The 19,987-nt window shown below is 40.7% G+C and overlaps 1 protein-coding gene across 1 annotated transcript in view; it reads right to left on the reverse strand.

Annotated features, from left to right (window-relative positions):
* The window catches only part of LOC124867043 (A disintegrin and metalloproteinase with thrombospondin motifs 7), a 198,307-nt gene that overhangs the window by 77,545 nt on the left and 100,775 nt on the right, over positions 1–19,987 (reverse strand). Inside the window, exons 15-18 of the mRNA XM_047363243.1 lie at positions 19,364–19,608; positions 16,152–16,293; positions 4,560–4,686; positions 403–616 (exon numbers count right to left, since the gene is read on the reverse strand). Coding sequence (XP_047219199.1) covers positions 403–616; positions 4,560–4,686; positions 16,152–16,293; positions 19,364–19,608 — 728 coding nt within the window. The remainder of the gene's footprint in view (positions 1–402; positions 617–4,559; positions 4,687–16,151; positions 16,294–19,363; positions 19,609–19,987) is intronic.

Below are 19,987 nucleotides of genomic sequence, written 5' to 3' on the forward strand. Positions count from 1 at the left end.
CAACAGTGTTAAGGTGAAACTTAAACATTGATAAAACATGATGGTATTTCAAAATGAATGGAAAGTAGTTGATTTTACATGCGCTAAAGAAATGCATCATAAAATCCATTATTCTCATTTTTAATCAATGTAAGAAAAACAGATGGAGAAATGACCTCTGAAGTTACTGTTGGGACGATAGAGCCATAACCCTAACCCTAACCCTGTGTTTACCAGAAATAACTATGTCATTTCTTCTGCATTCTGAAAAGCTTGACATATGAAAACAATGACACATACTCCCAAAATTAATCAATTTGATACACAAAAAACAGAAGAAAAAGCAAACAAAAACAAATCCGCAAAAACAATCTGTTTACATGTGACAATTTCTCTGCCTGTTTGCAGACCTTGAAAACTAACCTTTGACCAACTGCCAGTGTTCCAGTCTGCAGGGCAGGGGATGTGTGTGTTGCAGGCGGATATGGACTCAGGCTTAGGGATGTGCTTGCAGTCACTGGGATCCAGAGCCTCCTGCTCTTCTGCACCCACAGCATGGATGCAAAGAACTGATCTTACAGCCTGGCCTAGGCTACCACAGCTTGCTGAGCACTTATTCCAATTTCCAACCCACCATCTGCACAGACAACAAAAAGAAAGCTACAATTTCCAAATGATCTGCATGGTTGAGATGAAAATGACATCATTTCACTGTGGTCCTAATGCAGACCTGCCAATTCGGCAGTGTAATAAAAGGGTCTCTGAGTTGCTTTTATTGTTCCCCAGACCAAATGTCTATAATGTGTATTTCCTAGGGTAAAAGAAAAGCTACTCAATGCAAATGACTCACATTTTCTTTAGTGAAAGCCCAAATACTAAACATACGTTTTTCTGCACATGGTGAAAAGGAAAGCACAAAAAGGTTGTTATGATGAAACTCATTGTATACGGCAATGATGGACGCTGGCCCCCAGAAGAAATACTGCTTAGAGCCTAGTATTTACCAGGGCCACCTCTAAAAAATTAAAACAAGATGGCGCCGCAGATGGTCGCCTCAGCGTGTTGGTGCGCATTGTTTTGTTTTGTTTTTTGCTTTAAAACGGTCTTCTGTGATGGTACCCGGAGCTCTCTCACCAGAGAAGAACTCATGAACATCAGGGCGGCTACACCAGAGGAGTTATTTCCAACATTTCTGCCTACTGCTCTGGAACTTTTGGACATCCTGGTCAAAGGTGCGCTCACCTTTGTTCACGCAGTGAAACGCCGGAAGAGAGGGAAACGGGCTGGGGTGCTGGTACGTCTTCACCAGCGTGGACTACGAACACCGTTACCTGGAATATTTCTCTCTAACGTGCGCTCACTTCCCAACAAAATGGAGGAACTACAACTGTTGTTGGGGAAAAACAGGGACTTTTATTCATCGGCAGTTTTGTGCTTCACGGAGACGTGGCTGTGTGGATTAATACCGGACTCCGCGCTGCAGCTGGCAGGATTCCAGCTCTACAGAGCGGACAGAGACACGGAACTCTCCGGCAAAGCGAAAGGTGGAGGAATCTGTTTTTACCTCAACAGTGGTTGGTGCAACGACGTGACAGTGATTCAGCAGCACTGTTCTCCAGACCTGGAAGCCTTCATCATAAACTGTAAGCCTTTCTATTCCCCCCGTGAGTTCGCTTCGTTCATCCTGGTCGGTGTTTACATCCCGCCGCAAGCTAACGTGCAGGTCGCACAGCGCATGCTCGCCGACCAGATACTGAGTGTGGAGCGGACCAACCCGGACTCCTTAGTAATCGTCGTTGGTGACTTTAACAAAGGTAATCTGACCCACGAACTCCCCAAATATAGACAGTTTATAAAATGTCCGACCAGAGAGGACAACATTCTGGATCACTGTTACACCACCATCAGAGACGCTTATCACGCCGTCCCAGGTGCTGCACTGGGCCAATCCGACCACATCATGGTCCACCTGATTCCTGCATACAGGCAGAAACTAAAGCTCTGCAAACCTGTTGTGAGGACGACAAGGAAGTGGAGCAGTGAGGCTGTGGAGAATCTCCAGGCGTGTTTAGGCTGTACAGACTGGGATGTGTTCAGGACTACTACCAACAGTCTGGACGAGTACACAGAGGCTGTGACTTCCTACATCAGCTTCTGTGAGGACAGCTGTGTACCATCATACACCAGGGTGAGTTACAACAACGACAAACCCTGGTTCACAGCTAAACTCAGAAGGTTAAGACTGGATAAGGAAGAGGCCTTCAGGAGTGGGGACAAAGACATATACAGAGAGGCAAAGTACAAGTTTGGCAAGGCAGTGAAAGAGGCCAAACGACTGTACTCTGAGAAGCTCCAAAACCAGTTCTCAGCCAACGACTCTGCGTCTGTCTGGAAAGGGCTCAAGCAAATCACCAACTACAAGCCGAAAGCCCCCCACTCTATCAACGACCGACGCGTCGCCAACGACCTGAACGAGTTCTACTGCCGCTTTGAAAGACAAAGGGACAGTCCTGCAACCATCTCCCACGACGCCCCCCAACAGCTGCAGCCACAATCCACCACCCCCATCTCTCCAACCTCAAGAGGGGCCTTGGCACCTCCAACCCCCACCCTGAAGTTCCCCCCCACCAGCCCCCTACCCACGCCGAGGACGGCTCTTTCCATCCAGGAGAGGGACGTCAACAAACTCTTCAGGAGACAGAACCCCCGGAAAGCTGCTGGTCCGGATTCTGTCTCACCAGCCAGCCTGAAGCACTGCGCTGATCAGCTGTCTCCAGTCTTCACAGACATTTTTAACACCTCACTGGAGACATGTCATGTGCCAGCCTGCTTCAAGTCCTCCACCATCGTCCCTGTTCCCAAGAAGCCAAGGACCACAGGGCTTAATGACTTCAGACCCGTCGCCCTGACCTCTGTGGTGATGAAGTCCTTTGAGCGCCTTGTGCTCTTACACCTAAAAGACATCACCGACCCCCTCCTTGACCCCCTGCAGTTTGCCTACAGAGCCAACAGGTCTGTAGATGATGCAGTCAACCTAGCCCTTCACTTCATCCTCCGGCACCTGGACTCCACAGGAACCTATGCCAGGATCCTGTTTGTGGATTTCAGCTCTGCCTTCAACACCATCGTCCCAGTTCTGCTACAGGAGAAGCTCTCCCAGCTGAGTGTGCCCGACTCCACCTGCAGGTGGATCACTGACTTCCTGTCTGACAGGAAGCAGCGCGTGAGGCTGGGGAAGCACGTCTCTGACTCCCTGACCATCAGCACCGGTTCCCCCCAAGGCTGTGTTCTCTCTCCTCTGCTCTTCTCCCTGTACACCAACAGCTGCACCTCCAGTCACCAGTCTGTCAAGCTTCTGAAGTTTGCGGACGACACCACCCTGATCGGACTCATCTCTGATGGTGATGAGTCTGCGTACAGATGGGAGGTGGACCATCTGTTGGACTGGTGCAGCCAGAACAACCTTGAGCTCAACGCTCTAAAGACAGTGGAGATGGTTGTGAACTTCAGGCAGAACCCAGCCCCACCTGCCCCCATCACCCTCTGTGACTCCACAATTGACACTGTGGAATCTTTCCGCTTCCTGGGAACCATCAACTCCCAGGATCTCAAGTGGGAGCCAAACATCAGCTCCCTCATCAAGAAAGCCCAGCAGAGGATGTTCTTCCTGCGGCAGCTGAAGAAATTCAACCTGCCAAAGACTATGATGGTGCACTTCTACACAGCCATCATTGAGTCCATCCTCACCTCCTCCATCACCATCTGGTACGCCGCTGCTACAGCCAAGGATAAGGGCAGGCTGCAGCGTGTCATTCGGTCTGCTGAGAAGGTGATTGGCTGCAGTCTACTGTCGCTCCAGGAACTGTACACCTCCAGGACCCTGAAGCGGGCAGGGAAGATTCTGGCTGATCCCTCCCACCCTGGTCACAGACTCTTTGAGACTCTCCCCTCTGGCAGGAGGCTGCGGTCCATCCGGACCAAAACCTCACGCCACAAGAACAGTTTTTTCCCATCTGCCACCAGCCTGGTTAACAAAGCCCGGAAACCACCCTGACATTCCCCCTTTCCCCCACACCCCCCCTTTTTTTGCTGACAGGACACCTGTAACCTGTAACTCTATGCGTTACATTAACACTCAGCTTGGACTCCTGCTTTACTTGCACAATGATCACCTGCACTGTTGTATTGCTCTTGCATCTTATACTGCTCTATATTTACTCTCACTCACTTAAAACTGTGCACATATATTTATATTATATTGTAGATATGTTTATACTGTTTAATTTGTATTGTATTGCACCGACTACGCCAAAACAAATTCCTTGTATGTCCAAAAACGTACTTGGCAATAAAGCTTTTCTGATTCTGATTCTGATTCTAATCTAGACATAAACAAGGAAGGATTTAATTTTTATTAGAAAACAACATTAAGGCAAATTTAGGTTTTTTTAAAATTTCAGATTAAAATTATAGAGTTTCTGCCATTGCAAGGGCTAAAAATACAGCAGCAAACTAAACGTGCTGCCTTTAAGAAAGCTCCATGTGTCACAAATTAAAGCATTGCTGGTGGGCACACTTACATGGCCGGACATGGATCCCTGTAACAGCTGGTTTGGTTGTCATCTGGTCGAGTGGAGGGGTCGCAGAAATGCTCCTCGGCTATCCCGATTGTCTTTTCTACACAGTAAACAATCTGTCTCTGTACACCTGGAGAACAAGTGGGAGGAGAAAAACAATTTTTTTGACAGGGCCATAACAAAGAACAGCAGCAGTACATTTTAAAATGTAATTCTGAAACCTGGAACTGGACTAATCTTATCTGCCCTCTGTGTCACTGGCAAGTTGCATGTTGATGTTGTTGTTGGTTTTTTGTCTGACTGTATTTTTAATTAACATATAGTATATTATCATATAGTGTTTAGTCTTTGTAATTAGAGTTTCTAACTGCAATTAAATTGGCCTCTGGGAAAAAAGATTTTCTGATCTTATCTGTCTGGGAAGGGTCAGTCAGTCATTTTCTACCGCTTATTCCATAGTGGATCGCGGGGGAGCTGGTGCCTATCTCCAGCAGTCTACAGGCGAGAGGCGGGGTACACCCTGGACAGGTTGCCAGTCCATCGCAGGGCAACACACTCATTCATACACCTAAGGGCAATTTAGAGTGACCATTTAACCTAACAGGCATGTCTTTGGACTGTGGTATTATTTGATGTTTATTTCAACATAAAAATATTTTTTCATAATGCCCAGGCAATCATTTTCCAGCATCACATAAAGCATCAGAAACAATTTTCAACATGCTCACATTCTGGAAATGTGTTTACTAATATATTTTGGGCATACTACGCCAAACTAATGCAACTATGCACATTCTGACTGTAACTATTACACACATTTTCAGACTTTCCAATTTAAATGCAATACACCAGCACTGCAAATCATAACAGTTAAAAACTGTGTCCTTAAACAATTGAGGATTTGATTATTTTTAAACTACAGCAGGAGCTGGACTATTATACAAGTGTATGTTATTGACCTTTCATCTGAGCGAGAATGAAAGAAAATCTGCTCCAATGAAAAAAATGATATTTAAAACAGCATTCTTACAAGAACAGAATCAATTTAAGTTTAATTTTCAAAGGATTTTAGCTCAATTTTGTGGAAAACTTCACAGCTTTGCTAATGTCTCTGGGTTTTTTTTCAACTGTGTACAGAAATAACTTAACTATTTCCAAGTAATTTATCCAGGTATTTCCTGCATTAAAGCTGTATGCTAAAAACGCCGCTTTGCTGAGGAACAAAATAAAAAAATACCAAAATATGGCTACTTGGCAAGAAACACATTTCAGTAACTAGCACACTTTAAAGTGCCACTTGGAAGTTTTAAACTGTATGTCACGCAGCAGTACATCTAAGGACACCTCTCCTCAAGCTCTGACAGGTTTATCTCTAACCCTCTCCACATTTCCTCTCACCCTCTTGAAGGAACATTTAAGCCTGCCAAAGCAGGAAACAACCAACAACACCCTGCCTTGATAATGCTTAAGGCCACAGTGCTTGCCTTATAGCGCATTTTCATACACCATCACAAACAATCTTTTAAAAGGTCAACAAAATTAGGGTAAATTGACAGCCAGATAGAAAAAAAAAAAAAGAAAAAAAGAAAAGAAAAGCATTGGAAAGAGTTCTAGGCTAAATGTATATTCACAAATAAATGATCTTCAGTATTCTTGCCCAGTGTTAGTCATTTTGCATGTGGGTAAATGGTACATTCAATTTTTGCCCAGCACTAAGAAAGAAAAGCACGTTCCTCCCTGTGTATGAAAGTAATAGCAAATATGGTTATTAAAATTAGCTTTAAAGCAAATGTTCTGGTACTTACTTTGGTGTGAGCACATCAGGAGACTGAAGCAAGGATATTTCTGCAAGCTCTTCACTGTGCTACCAATGCACCAATTTCACAAACAACTCTGCAGCAGTAAAGTTAAAAAAATCTTTGTCATTTTGCCATTTGGTTACCCACTAATTATAGGCTGCCTACACATAAAACATGAATAATTTCCATCAACACAAACCTTTTATCTGTTATGAGGAGGCTGTTGAGGAGAAAACCTGAATCTCCCTTAAACACCATGTAGTGATAGCCTATAAAAAGGTGCCCTTTTTCTCATTTAGTTTTTATTGATTGAGAAATGGAAAATAAGATCGGCAAACTTCACCACAACAGGGAAAACTGAAACAAGACAATCAGATCTTGTTTATAGAACTTTTTCTTTTTTCAGCCATGTTCACACTTGTAGCTTACAATAGTTATATACATCTCCATGACTAAAAACCCAAACATGTATAAACAAAAGCGTGAATGAAAAAAGCAAGTGGAAGACCTCAAATAACAGACAGACGTTGGTACAGACTAATGAGCTTATGTTTGGAATGCTGAACTCAGTCATAAATACATATCAGAATGCAAACCCCAGACAAAAACAGTGACAGCTTTGCGTCCAGCCCTATTTTGAGTCCATAAAGTGAACATTCATATGGATATTTATTGATTAAGAACTAGGAAGTCCAGGGAAAATGTTGAAAACAATAACTTTGAAAGCTAACACACCAGTACCATGTGAAAAGGATTTGAAAGTGCTCTGTTGTGAGCCCATTCAGTCTATAATTCCCGACAGTGGCAAATGACTGCTTGTGACAAAAATACCTGGCTGCCTTCAGATAGACATTGCAATTTTCACAGCTGTTCTGACAGCAATGTTTCTCTAGGGGTTGTTTCCACTGCTAAACTGGTGCTAGGGCTTGCTTGGTCTCAGATATGGAATTTAGGGAATTAAATCTAGATGCATTGGTTTGCACGTGCTTGCATTGATAAAAATAAATCCAGTGATTTAGGTGGATTAATCCTCGTGTTGACACGTAGCCTTTGTGTGAAAGCGGATAACGACTGCCACCACTAAGTAGGTGGAGCATGGGTAAGGCATGTGTCCCAAACAACAACGAGGTAAAGATGGCGGTGATAGAAATATATGCACCAGCTAACTATAATTTAATTTATCACAACTAACCTTTTACTTCAGTCATGGACATGCTGTGAATGTGGAGATCCATCTTGGATGAAAGTGGTGAGCAACTTTTTTTAACCGCTTTCCTACAGCTCTGTTCATTTAAAGGGAAATACAGATGTCACAGCCTCTAGATAAGTATTCTATCAACCACAGAACAAAGATGCACAACACAGCTATCTCTCATTCGATATTCCCTGGGGCTGCTAATAAATCAAGCTGTAAAAACTGTGCTTAATTCCAATTTTCCTGTGCTGCTGGATAAGAGATAAGAGATGGGGATAAAGAAGCATTCACACCACTTATTGTTTAAAACAGTACAAATATATTAAGATGGTGATGGCAGGACATCTGTTTGAGAAGGCTACAGAGATACATTATATGATTTGTGTAGTTAAACTGTCTTCATTGACTACGATCCTCCTCAAAAAATGCTGAATAAAATAGTGGGAGGATAAAAAATTTAATGGATGAGGTGTTTATGGTGAAATAAACTATATGGCTCTGATCAGTCTTCAGGTTGTGGAATACAAAACAGGTTCTTTTCAGATCCAGTTAAGAACTGGTCCTTTTAGCAGCTCTATTTAGGCTTTGGAACATGTTTAATAGAATAGGCCTATGTGATGAGCACAAGACAGGAGTCAGCATGATTCTTTCAAAAAATACGTCTAGTTCAAAATTCTACCAAGGTTACTGTTAACCCTTACTCTTCAGTGGCATGCTATCATCCATCCATATAATACACACTTTCTTCCTTTCAGAAAGGCATGACTTCAAAGGCCTGTTTGTTTTCCAAAGATGTTTTAAAAGTTTCTTTTGGTTTGAAAAACACTAGAAACCTCAACTATAATTTATTAATAATTTCAATACTTCTAGGTTGTGTCGCTCTAAAATATATTTCAACAATAATTACAAAAATAGAAACTGTTCACAGTATCAACAACACACAGGAAATGAATTAATTGTAATTACTCCAAATAACTTAATAAGTGCACACATGAATTCAATTAATTTAATTTATACATATAGTAATATAGTGCAAATTTCATAAAATTTTTAAGAGACGTTGAATGTGAGAGAACACTATGAGAAGCATTATAGGAAATTGCTACTATGAAACTGATTACATAACTGCACATAATTAGAGTTATGGTTTAATTAAAGATGCTATTCAGGTCCGACAAAAAATTCTTATGGTTGCAGCCAAGATAGGATATAATTATCTAAAATATGGTTATGAGCTGTTTCTATTCAAAGGCAACTTCATATCTATTTCTGGATTAAAGAGGACCCCCCCAAGGTGGTGAGGGGGACATGGTATAAATACTTATTTTAGGAGCAAATGGCATGAATGGATCAAAGTAAAAATCAAGGATTCCCTTATGGTCCATAAAGCTTGTTGCCTTAGTGAGGGCTGGCTCAGTTAGATTTGACTAGATAGGATGTGGTGAGTTCTTGTGAGATTGGCGCATAAATATACAATATGGCGGCGCACTGACAAACAAGCAACTCTCTAGTTAAGGGAAAACAAGCCAATAAAACTAGCCAAATATCAAGTGAATCTAAGTGATTAACCATTTTATTCTTTTTCACACCATTGACAACCTGGTTGAGAAAACTGTTGATGTTTGCAGAAGTAAAGTGACAAATATTTTTTTAGAGTCGTGATGGGGAAACCTCAGAATCTGGCAGCAACTACTCCTACATCTAAGCGTATGAGGTCTGAATGCTCCACCAGTACATCCACCTTACCAAATAACAGCTTCACAGATATTTTAGACTCTATCGCTTATCAGCTTGTCAACCTCCATACCAGACTGCTAAAGTTCTGCACAAGGAATTGCTTAAGTACAGCCAGGAACATGTGGCAATGCTGATGTGAACACGCAACTTATTGTGATTTTGATGTGTGCGTCTCTCCAGGCCCCCATTTCTGTTTTCTTTCATTATCACACAGACACACAAACCCACACAAGAAGACTCTTACAGGACCTCATAGTTAATGATATGAACCCAATAAAATTTGCCACTTGGAATGTCAGTGGAATTGGAAATAATATTAAAAAGCATAAAATCATAGATCACCTAGAAAAACTTAAAGCAGACATTGTCTTACTTCAGGAAATCCACGTATCCAAATCTGAGCTGAATACACTAAGGATATGCTATAACGATCATATGGCATTGATTAAAAAACAAATCTTATATCACCAACTTCAATCTATTATCCAGTCTAAATTTAAGATTAAACAAATTAACACAGAACGTCCTCTAGAAATAATTAGCTTCTTCAAACCCAAAGCTACTCTCCAAAACGTAGACTTTCACAGGTCAATTTAAAAATCTCACTTCCCATCAGTAAATGGGATGCTTATTTATCTACCGTACAGATCATGGAGTAAAATTTACATAAACACTTTTAGAATTACTCAAAAGGCCAACCTTCATCTGTTACAATACAAAATTACTTATAGAACAGACTACACAGGACAAAGAATGCTTTGAATTGGTTTCTCACTTGCCAACACATGTCCAAACTGCATGGGAGATTTACCTGATGACAATCTACATGCTCTCTGGCTCTGTCTGGCTGTCTATGGCTTCTAGCTAAAAGTATGTGAAGACCTATCAACATGCCTAGAGTATACAATTCCAGTCTGCTCCTCACTTTGCCTTCTTAGGAACATCAGAAAAGTAGATTTGGAAACAAACAGATACCTCACCCTTTTAAGCATTGCAAAAAACAATACTTAAGAACCTGAGGAAAAAGGAGTTTAAATATTTATGCATTTTAATTTGTTTCTAAAGAGAGAATGCCTGCTTGTAAAAAAAAAAAACAATAGAATACAAACCTGAATTGGTTTGGTCTCCTATAATTGAATATATCACCTAATGATGTAGGGGGTATCGGCATCGGGGGTTGGGGGGTATAGGGATGCTGGAGCCAGGGCAATACCGTTCCTAGGTGGACTGTCAATTTGGATGTTGCCCTGAGGTGGCGGCTGATCTGGCATGAAGGTGTTGGTGGTGGGGTGGGGGTACTGCGTCTGCTGGCATTAAGGCGAAGCTGTACTGTGGGCTGCTGTACACTCTTGTCTGGCCCTGCTTCCATTCGTGGCTGGTGTGGGCTCGTCCGGGGGCCGGGTCCCCAGGCGGCTGTAGCTCCTGATGGCGTGTCTGTCTGTGCGCCAGGTGTGGGATGCCTCCTCAGCGTCCCTAGCTTGGTGGTTGGGCCCGAGGCCGCGGTGGTTGAGGCCTGGCCACGGTCGGCGCTGGGCTGTTGTTGTGGGTGCTGGTGGAAAAGGAGGGGGCCAGTTGGCCGTCAAGGGGGGATTCATGCTGGTGCCTTGGTACATTGTGGACATGGGTGGAGCGCCATGCAATGCTGGGCTGTGCCAGCTCGGAGGGGCCTGGGGGTCTCTGACGGTACCATGGAGGGTCCAGCAGGGGTCTGACTGCCTTGATGGGGTGTTCTCTGTGTGGGTGCTTTGGCCACATCCCAGAGAGGTGGGTCTCCGTCTGGTGGCCTAGGGCTCCCAGAGGTGTGTTGGGCTGGTTGAGGGCCATAGGGGCTTTGCTGGGTTCTGGTTGGTGTCCCTCGCTCTCAATCTCTCGGGGACAGGCCCCCAGGGTGAAATACAATGTGGCCCTCCTTCATTTGTCTCTCTAGGTTCTGACTGCTACAGTAAGCTGGTGCCTGCCCAAAGTGTTATGGGGTTCTGGGGGAGTCTCTCCTGCTTGGTGCCAGGTAGTCTTTCTGCTAGGAGTTGGTGCAGGTCCTGGGCTGCCGGGGGAACCAGTTGCAGGGTTTCGCCTGTTCGGCTGAGGGTGGTGGTGTGGCTGGGTTGAGGGCTCGGTGCCCTGTGTCTTGCTCTGTGCCCCTTTGACCTGGGGGCTGCCTACTTCTTTGCTGGGTGTATGGCTGACCTGGGGTGATGTTTTATGTCTGGCTGCCTGGGAGTGCTGCTGCATTCCGGAGCAGGGTCTGCCTGCCTTTTCTTGCTCTTAGGTGCTGAGGATTGCAGGCTTTCTACTGTTTTCACCGCACTTACAAATTTACACTTCCAGGTGACAAACCCGCACTCACACACACCCTTTCAACACAAACACACACACGCAAACACACATAGCCTTGTTTGTACACCCAAATATGTTAGATGATAAATTAGATGAGAATATTTTTCTAGACTATTAAATTGTCATTTTAAAGCCCAATACTAACAGGATATTGACAGGACTCTTGAAGATTATGCAAGTAAAATCTACTATAAACCAACTTTTTATCAGCTGTTATTAATCAAGAGGCTGACGAGCCAAGTTATTTAATCAAAAAATAAAAAAAGAACCTTGTGCACCAGGGTACAAAACAGAAAAACAAACAGAGGCAAAGCTGACTGCTTAGTGTAGAAAGCCTATGTTTTGTGAAAATGCTGCTTTCTAAACAAGCCCTGCTTTGAATCGTGTTTAAAACTAAACACTTGATATATTGGAGACACGTCCTGCTATGGCAAGGTCTGGTTAATAACAAATAAGAATCTGCACAATGGATTGTGCACATGAGTAGTTAGTGCCTGCTGCACACCAAACATTTTAAAGCATGCTGAGCAGGTACAAAACAAAACTGTAAAACTTAGATGTAACTACTATTGTCATAAAACACTTGTCAGACCAATTTGTAGACAAGGTCTTCAATAATAATAACTGGCAGGTTTACAGGCTGGTGCAGGATTTAGAATGCAGGAAGGGTTAGGATCATTGTTCAGGTAGTAAACAGGAGGAACTAGTAATGAGCACGGAAAACTAGAAGGAACAAATACATAGGCAGGGTGAAGAATGGAGCATTGAACAAGGGGGGCTAATTAGGAGAAATGTGGAGCAGCAGGTGACAGGCAACTAAAGGAGTGAGACTAATTAACAAAGAAGAGCAGGGACCTGGAGGAATACTGGAGGGAATCTAACAGAACTCTAAATGTATAGGAAAACAAGAAATAGGTAATCAGTCACGTAACACAGAGGAATCCGAGAAAGTAATCTGAACACAAGAATGAATCATTAATCTAATCTAACATCAACAGCAGCAACTAAACAGGAATGTAAAAGAAACAGACAAGAAACTCAAACACAAGCAGAAAAGTATTCTGGGAGCTGCTGCAATTACAATCACATTTATAAATATTTTTTCCTTAGAATATTTTTTTTCAAAATGATTTGCCTGGATTTTACACGAGTGTTAAATAACCAAAATGGTGTGACTCTTTTAATTGGATAGATATATTGAAGAAATATGATGTCGTGTATATCAATAAAACATGTAAAAGTAATGTTAGGTCTATCATCAAATAATACTGTATGTAAAACTAAAAATATACATGTATTCCACAACCAAAAGGCCTGAAACAATTGTTGTCAAAAACTCATTAGTTGACATCTAGTAACCATTCCACTTGAATCTAATTCACCTTTTCAGTTAAAAACATTACTTTTTTAAAATAACTTTTCTTTTGTTGTCACAATCTGAACTAGCAGCTGAAAAATAATTTATTATCTAAGTTTTCTATATCTATAACTCATTTAGTGTGGTGCCAGAACAACAACAAGATGCTGATAGGTCTGTTTCACAAATAGAAGAAATAAGCTTTAGACATGACATGTTGATTCTGTAAGTTCTAGTAGAGATTGTTTGTATGAATTAGTTTGCAGTTGTGACAGGATTGAAATGCACCAACTGCTAAACAAAATCTTAAGACCCAGCAAAGTATTCACACTGCCTTGATCCCCGAAAACAAAGGCAAAAAGGCGCTTTGAATTTGGACAAGGGAGGATTGCCGAGCTGCACATGCATAATGTATTGCAATGTGCCCTTGTTGTTTGTTGCAGTAAGACCATAATTTTAAATTACTTAAACAAGCTTGAGGGTTATAAGGCAAAAAACAGTCAAGGGGAAGACCCCAAAAAATGCGCCCTACTTTTACCTGGGAGGACACAGGCCTTTCCTCGACTCAAATTTAGGCCCGTATTGACACGGAGTGCAGTTTAGTATCCAAAGGAGAGTGCTTGAGGAAGATAAACAGTCCTCAGTCTTCTCCCAAGTCACAAAAGTTTTACCTCAGATGTTGAAAGGTGTACCAGAGTGTAATTCGCTGATGAAAAAAATAATAATATATAATGGCCTCAGAGATAACTGTCGTGATAAGATGATCCCCCTGAGGATTTCCTACATGGATGACTGTGGCTCAGGTGATAGGAGTTTGTCCTGTAACTGGTTATTTGCTGGTTTGAACCCCTGCTCTGTCTGTGCAAAATACTTCCCCCAACCTCCACCACTGATGGTGGTCAGAGGGCTCGGTGGTGTTGATTGTATGGCAGCCTCACTTCTGTCAGTCTGCCCCAGGATAGCTGTGTGCTACAATGTAGTCTACCACTGTCAGTGAGTGAATGTGTGTGTGAATCGGTGGATGACTGATTGTAGTGTAAAGTGCTTTGGTGTCCTCAGAATAAATAAAGCGCTATACAAGTGCAGGGCCTTTACTATTTACCATAGCATGGTGTAGAAAGTTTTATAATGATCTGGTAGCTTTTTGTGCAAGAGGGTCAAGCGTTGGCTGACTACATGGAGTATTTGCAGCTGGCATTTCTTTTGACAGAGGGTCCGCATCAATCTGGTGGGACTGCAGTTTCCAATGCCAATCTGTCCATGGACGTCTTCAATTTCAAAAACATCTCTTTTGAAAAAGTTTCCATTTCCAACATTTGGGGATAGATGGTAAAGTAGGTTAGAAAAGAATCACAGTTCCAGATAGTAGATGCTTTTTGTGAAGCCATCTTCACCACGTTTTCACTAGCATACTGGAATCACTTGCACCAGGCATGTCTATTTTTTTCTTAAGTGATCAATAAGAGCTACTGGACTACTTGACTACAAAAAAGTACCTAATTAAAACCTTAAGACACTTTTCTTGTTGTTAAACTTTTCATCATCTAATGAACAGCCTGTATTAGTTTATATGTCTTTAACAGACTGCCCATTTGCAACATGGTTATGATCAAGCAGTGTGAAATGTGAATATAGTTTTTTTGGTCTCTAGATTTCCATCATGAGTGTATTTGTTTTAGCCTCTCAAATCTAGAAACTTAACATTATAAACATAGTAAAAAAAACAAAAAAAAACTTAAATATCATGCAGGAATCACACTACTGTGCAAGCTTTAAATAAATAAGAGAAAAACAAAGTTAGAAACATCTCAAAGAATTCCAAGTTATGCCAGACAATCATTCCTTGTGTGCTCCCTTTCACCTTTCTTGCAGAGGATATTACATTATGAGATGATGAAACAATAGTCAGAATTAGAACTGGGTTAAGTCAAGTCAAGTTTAATCATATAGCACTTTTCAGCAACAAGGCACTCAAAGCGCTGTCATAAACACGTATTTATATTTACATTTAAATAAATAAAATTTAAGAATGTGACACTGAATGTATAGGACTGGTCAGAAAATGCATGGAATTGAAGTAAAAAATGTTTTAAAGACTTCAAGAAAGTTTTCAACAGATCTGAAGGCATTACTGCAAAGTCACTGCACCCCTGAGAGGATCAAACTAAACCTCCAAACAGCCAAAGGCACTTGGTGAGAAGACTTATTTGCTTGACAGCACAAACAATGTTTCTTCACGTCTCCATTTTACAGCAGAATTATGCCACTAGCTTCCAATAATTATGCAAAACGTGCAAAAACAGAGCCACTGCAAAGGCCAAAACGGACACGTTTCTCTCTATTTAGGTGAAATTCAGCAGTAAACAGAGTAAAATAATACAGCTTGTGACGCATGTTTGATGACGCAAGACTTGTGCATTAATGTAATAAAAAGAAAAGAACAGAAAGAAACAAGCTTTACGCAGGATGCAACAGCAGAGCACTTGCATTGCATTGTCGCCTCACTACAAAGACGGATCAGTGTTCAAGTGGTACGCGGTGCCAAAGCCATTAGGTTTGGTCCAAGTGCAGAAACTGATGTGGTCAGATGAGTCACCTGATAAATTTCCAACAAGTGGCATATACGAACAGTACAGGTAGATACTACAGGAGTAAATTAGACTGCGCTCCGCACCACCATCAGTAACACATCAGATGAGAGGACACATTTTATAGAATGAATTTCCAGCCCTTGATCAGAGCATCAGAGAGCAAATTGCTTTGAAGCTGAAGGGTCACCAGGACACATTTTCTTCTGTGGTTTCTAGTCAGTATAAAAGCAGTATTAGCAGTAATCTATGTGAATTTCTGCCTGACATGTTGTAGCAAGCAGATCAAAACCAGCCTTTAGATTTTCATTTTTACACACAACTCTCACCCGCAGTGCACATGTCTCTAGTATGGCTAGAATTGAAGTTGCCATAAACACGGAATACATGAGTAAGATCGACCCATACAAAAAATTAACTCAGGAAACATTTCAAATATGGTCTAAGTCTCTTTTATTTAATTGTTGTGAAGGTGTCACATATGAAAAAAAAAAAACCTGGAAATTAGAAAAAACTGTCTGTGTTATCTCCTCCTGTCTTCTTTATCTACCTTTCAACTTCTCTGAGGCTAAACCTATCTCTTACCTCTTCCACAAGTAATGCTGCACTCAGTCCATGATCCGTATTTCCAGAAGTAAACAGGCCTGGGATTGTCGTCATCCTCTGAAAAGTTTTGCCTGACTGTGTACTCATATCGCACTCCTGGGTTGGTTTCCTGAAAGAGAAGCTGGAACACCAAATACAGTCTTTATAAAGTCCAGTCTAAACGGCACAGAACTGAAAAAAAATGGATTGTCTTGATTTAGTCGGCAAAAAAACAACACTGTGCTTCAACATCAGTCAAAACTGAACTGTATAACAAGGGACATGTGAGTGCTTTTGATAATCTTAATTTAGAATTCAAGATGTGGCTCCTTTTTGTGTAACTTTTGGAGCACAGAACACAGTGTAAGATAGGGTAAGATATAGAAATGTGTTGTAACCAAATTGACATCTTTGTCTAACCAACCCCTGCTTTCATAGTGTAGCTGTGATTTAAGTAAGTAAAAACTGCCATTTTTAAAATTGATTTTGAACAGTGATCAGTTTTCGTGTCCTGGCATGAACCCAGCTTTTTCTTTAAGCATAGCTTAAGCTAATTTTCCATTAGGGTAATGTTGGGGCTTTGTAAAGACAATTTCAGAAACCTAATGTTGTATCCATTCCAATTCCAGTCTGGATGTGTGATTTGGATTAGTGTCTTGTTGGAAGACCAATTTGTATCCAAAGTTTGACCATTTATATCTATTTGAGGCAAATTTGAAAATTTGGATGTAATTTTCCTTCTTTACTGTTTTATACACCTTGTGAAATGCACCAGTATCAATAATAACCTCAACATGATGCTATCACCACTATGCTTGACAGTGGGTACAGTGCTCTTAAGTTTAAAAGCCTTACCTTGACTGCTTTAAATATACCTATTGCCATTGAGACCAAATAGCTCCGTCTTTGGCTTGTCTGACATTAAAACCTTTCTCCTTTTTTAGTTTTAATTCATTGCAATTTAAAACTGGTGACCCCTAACAGACAATGGCTTTGGAACGGATAAAGCAGGCAAGCATTAAGCTTCTGAAATAGCCTTCCCAAATCCCAAATTTGTGAACTATGCTTAACATCCAGGTCCATGCCTTGAAAACCTGGCAATTGAATTCAGTTCTACCATTTCTGATAGAAAGAATGGTCAAATATCCAGCCAAAATGTACATGGACCTCAGAATCAATAGGTACAAACAATGTAAAAATATTACGTTTTTTAATGCTTCATAAATACTACCAATGATCCATCAATGTGTAACAATCAAACCCTTCAAAAAATTTTAAGGAAAATTTTTTCAGCAAAAGGGAAATTGCCAATAAATTAAGTTTTAAAAGAGAGATAAAAAAAAAAAACAACAAAAAATTTACAAACAGGATGTTAAAAGAGCCAACTGAACACCTGTTTGGCTGCAAAACAGCTTCACAGGCAGATTTGCCAATAATTTTATTTAGAGAACGTATTTGCAAATGTTTGTATTATCTAATCAAAATATCATAAGTGAAAAATTAGCAAAGAAATAAACTAAATAAGCCTTTAAGACCTGATGTAGTCATAAAACATTCATCTAGTAAGTAGAAAAAAAGAAAATGGGAGAATATTATTTATACAGCGCCACTTAACAAAGAATATCATCTCAAGACACCTTTAAAAAAAGCCCATCCAAGTTATACACATATATACATAGTCAATTACATCCAGTCACACCAACCGTTTCAAAGTCAATTACATATATTTTTATTTCTCCAGAAGGCGCATGGGTTTTCTGTCATACACGAAGATGTCGATTTTTGAGAAAATTAGCTCTAAATGTCAGTAGTATGGAATTAGCTCAGTCGTGTATTGTGCTATTGTTAAAGCATGAACAAAAAACGTCATGTTGCTAGAAGGAAGAAAGTAATCAATTAGGTACAAGAGAAGAAAACGTCCCTCCATCTGAGACTAAGGATGAAAATAGTAAATCTTTTTTAACAAAAGGAAAAAAAAACTCCAAATTCACAACAGACAGCATCGAGACATGGGTTGAAGGTTTTGCCACACCCCTCCACAATATATGGACTGATACACAACCTCAAAAGAGCTGCGCATGCAAAACAGTTGAGGAAGCTCGAAGCGTTTTGCATGAAGCAATTTCATCTTGCCAAAGGGTTTGTAGCTGTAAAACAAGGAAATGATTTAATCGTTTGCTGGTTTTTTGCTACTCTCAGTAAGTTTTCATCCAAACTTCAGCATGTCACTTGCTCTAAGTTAGGAGCATGGATTGTCATTGGAAGAAGAAAGATTTAAGTCATAGTTCTTTTTTGTATGATTTTACCAGTTCCCTATATTGCTGAGAAGTTTTGGCCCACTCTTCTTTCCAACAGTGGATCAGCTCATATAGATATTCCTCTATGCAGAGGTCTTACTTTCCTGCTACACCGTTTCAGTTTGTCGTGTAAGAATGAATTGATCAGTGATCAAACTTTTTTTCCTTAATTGGCCCAGATTTTTTCCTGACACATGATTATTAGTTCAAACTGTGAAAAATCTGACATTTTCCTGTTTAAAAAATTCATCAAAACTGAAAACTGATAGAATTTTTATATTTGTAAACACATAATATAACCTTTTTTATTTTGAGTTTAGTGAAAATCATATAAAGGTTGGGTAAATTTTGGTAATTCTTTCTTTTTCCAGGGGATTCAAAATGTATACATTTATCAAAGAACCTGTGGCCTTTTTTTTCTTTTACGGTGAAATTGTTTTTAAATGTAATTGTGGAATCAAAAATAATTTTACCCAAATGAGTTTCTGTGTGTTGTAGTCTGTTGGAAATCAGTAATGACCATTAAAAGCTTCATTGGTGCTGTTATGTTTTGGATTTCTTTATCTGTTTATAACTGAATTTCAAGGAACCTTAAGGTCCTGTGCCTGCCAACAAAATCCCAAATCAAGACTCCTCCACCACCATGCAACATAAAGCTGATGTGGTTTAGTTGTTCTTATGCTATTTTTTGCCAGTCATGACACTTTAATCATGTTTCTGCTTTGGTTTCATTTGTCCCAAGGACTTTGTTGCATTTGTTGTGATTCATTCAGATTCAGCATTGCCAACCTAAGACATGCTGCCATATTCTCTAACTAAAAGAGGCGGTCTCTTTGCAAGCCATTTGAAGAAGGGAAACATTCAAAGGAATACAGGGATACAAAGGAAGGAGATGCATTTGAGAAAGTATCCTACCTGAATCCACAGCGGCTCTATTGTGGGCCCAGGAGATGTTAGATTTTCCAGGTGTCCTGTCCTCTTGTAGATAAATACCGCTCCTGCCGCCTTGTATTCCCCATTCCACTGGATGGTCCAGCCTCCATTCAGAAAATACTTGCTGGGGTTGTCACTTCGTAGTGCCAAGAAATTCCCAGCTTCAGCCACCTCTTCAATAAGGATGTCCCAGGCTCCCTCTGGGATCAGTCCGATGTCTACATAGCCTAAACGTCACGTCAGGTAGATGAAACAGTAACCACGATATTTCGAGAACAAATACAAACAAATAAAACAAACATACTGGGTAAGAGCAAAGCTACAGGACAATTAGAAATGAGATAAAGTGAGTTTACTTTGTTCAAATAGATGCCATTATTTTTTATTTAACTGTTTATTTCTTTCTTTTGTAATTATTTTAAACATAAGTCATGTAAATTAGCAACAGTAAAAACAGTGCTGAGCAATGACATGTCAAGGATAACATTAAGACATCCCTAAAACACAGCACCAAAATAAAATCCCCAGCTGTTTTTTTTTATTATTATATTGTAAAAACTCACCTTCTGAAGTATGTCAATGCATCACTCTTAAAAAAGGCCTAAT

This window comes from Girardinichthys multiradiatus, chromosome 4, assembly GCF_021462225.1.
Source record: "Girardinichthys multiradiatus isolate DD_20200921_A chromosome 4, DD_fGirMul_XY1, whole genome shotgun sequence".
Classification (NCBI taxonomy): Eukaryota; Metazoa; Chordata; class Actinopteri; order Cyprinodontiformes; family Goodeidae; genus Girardinichthys; species Girardinichthys multiradiatus.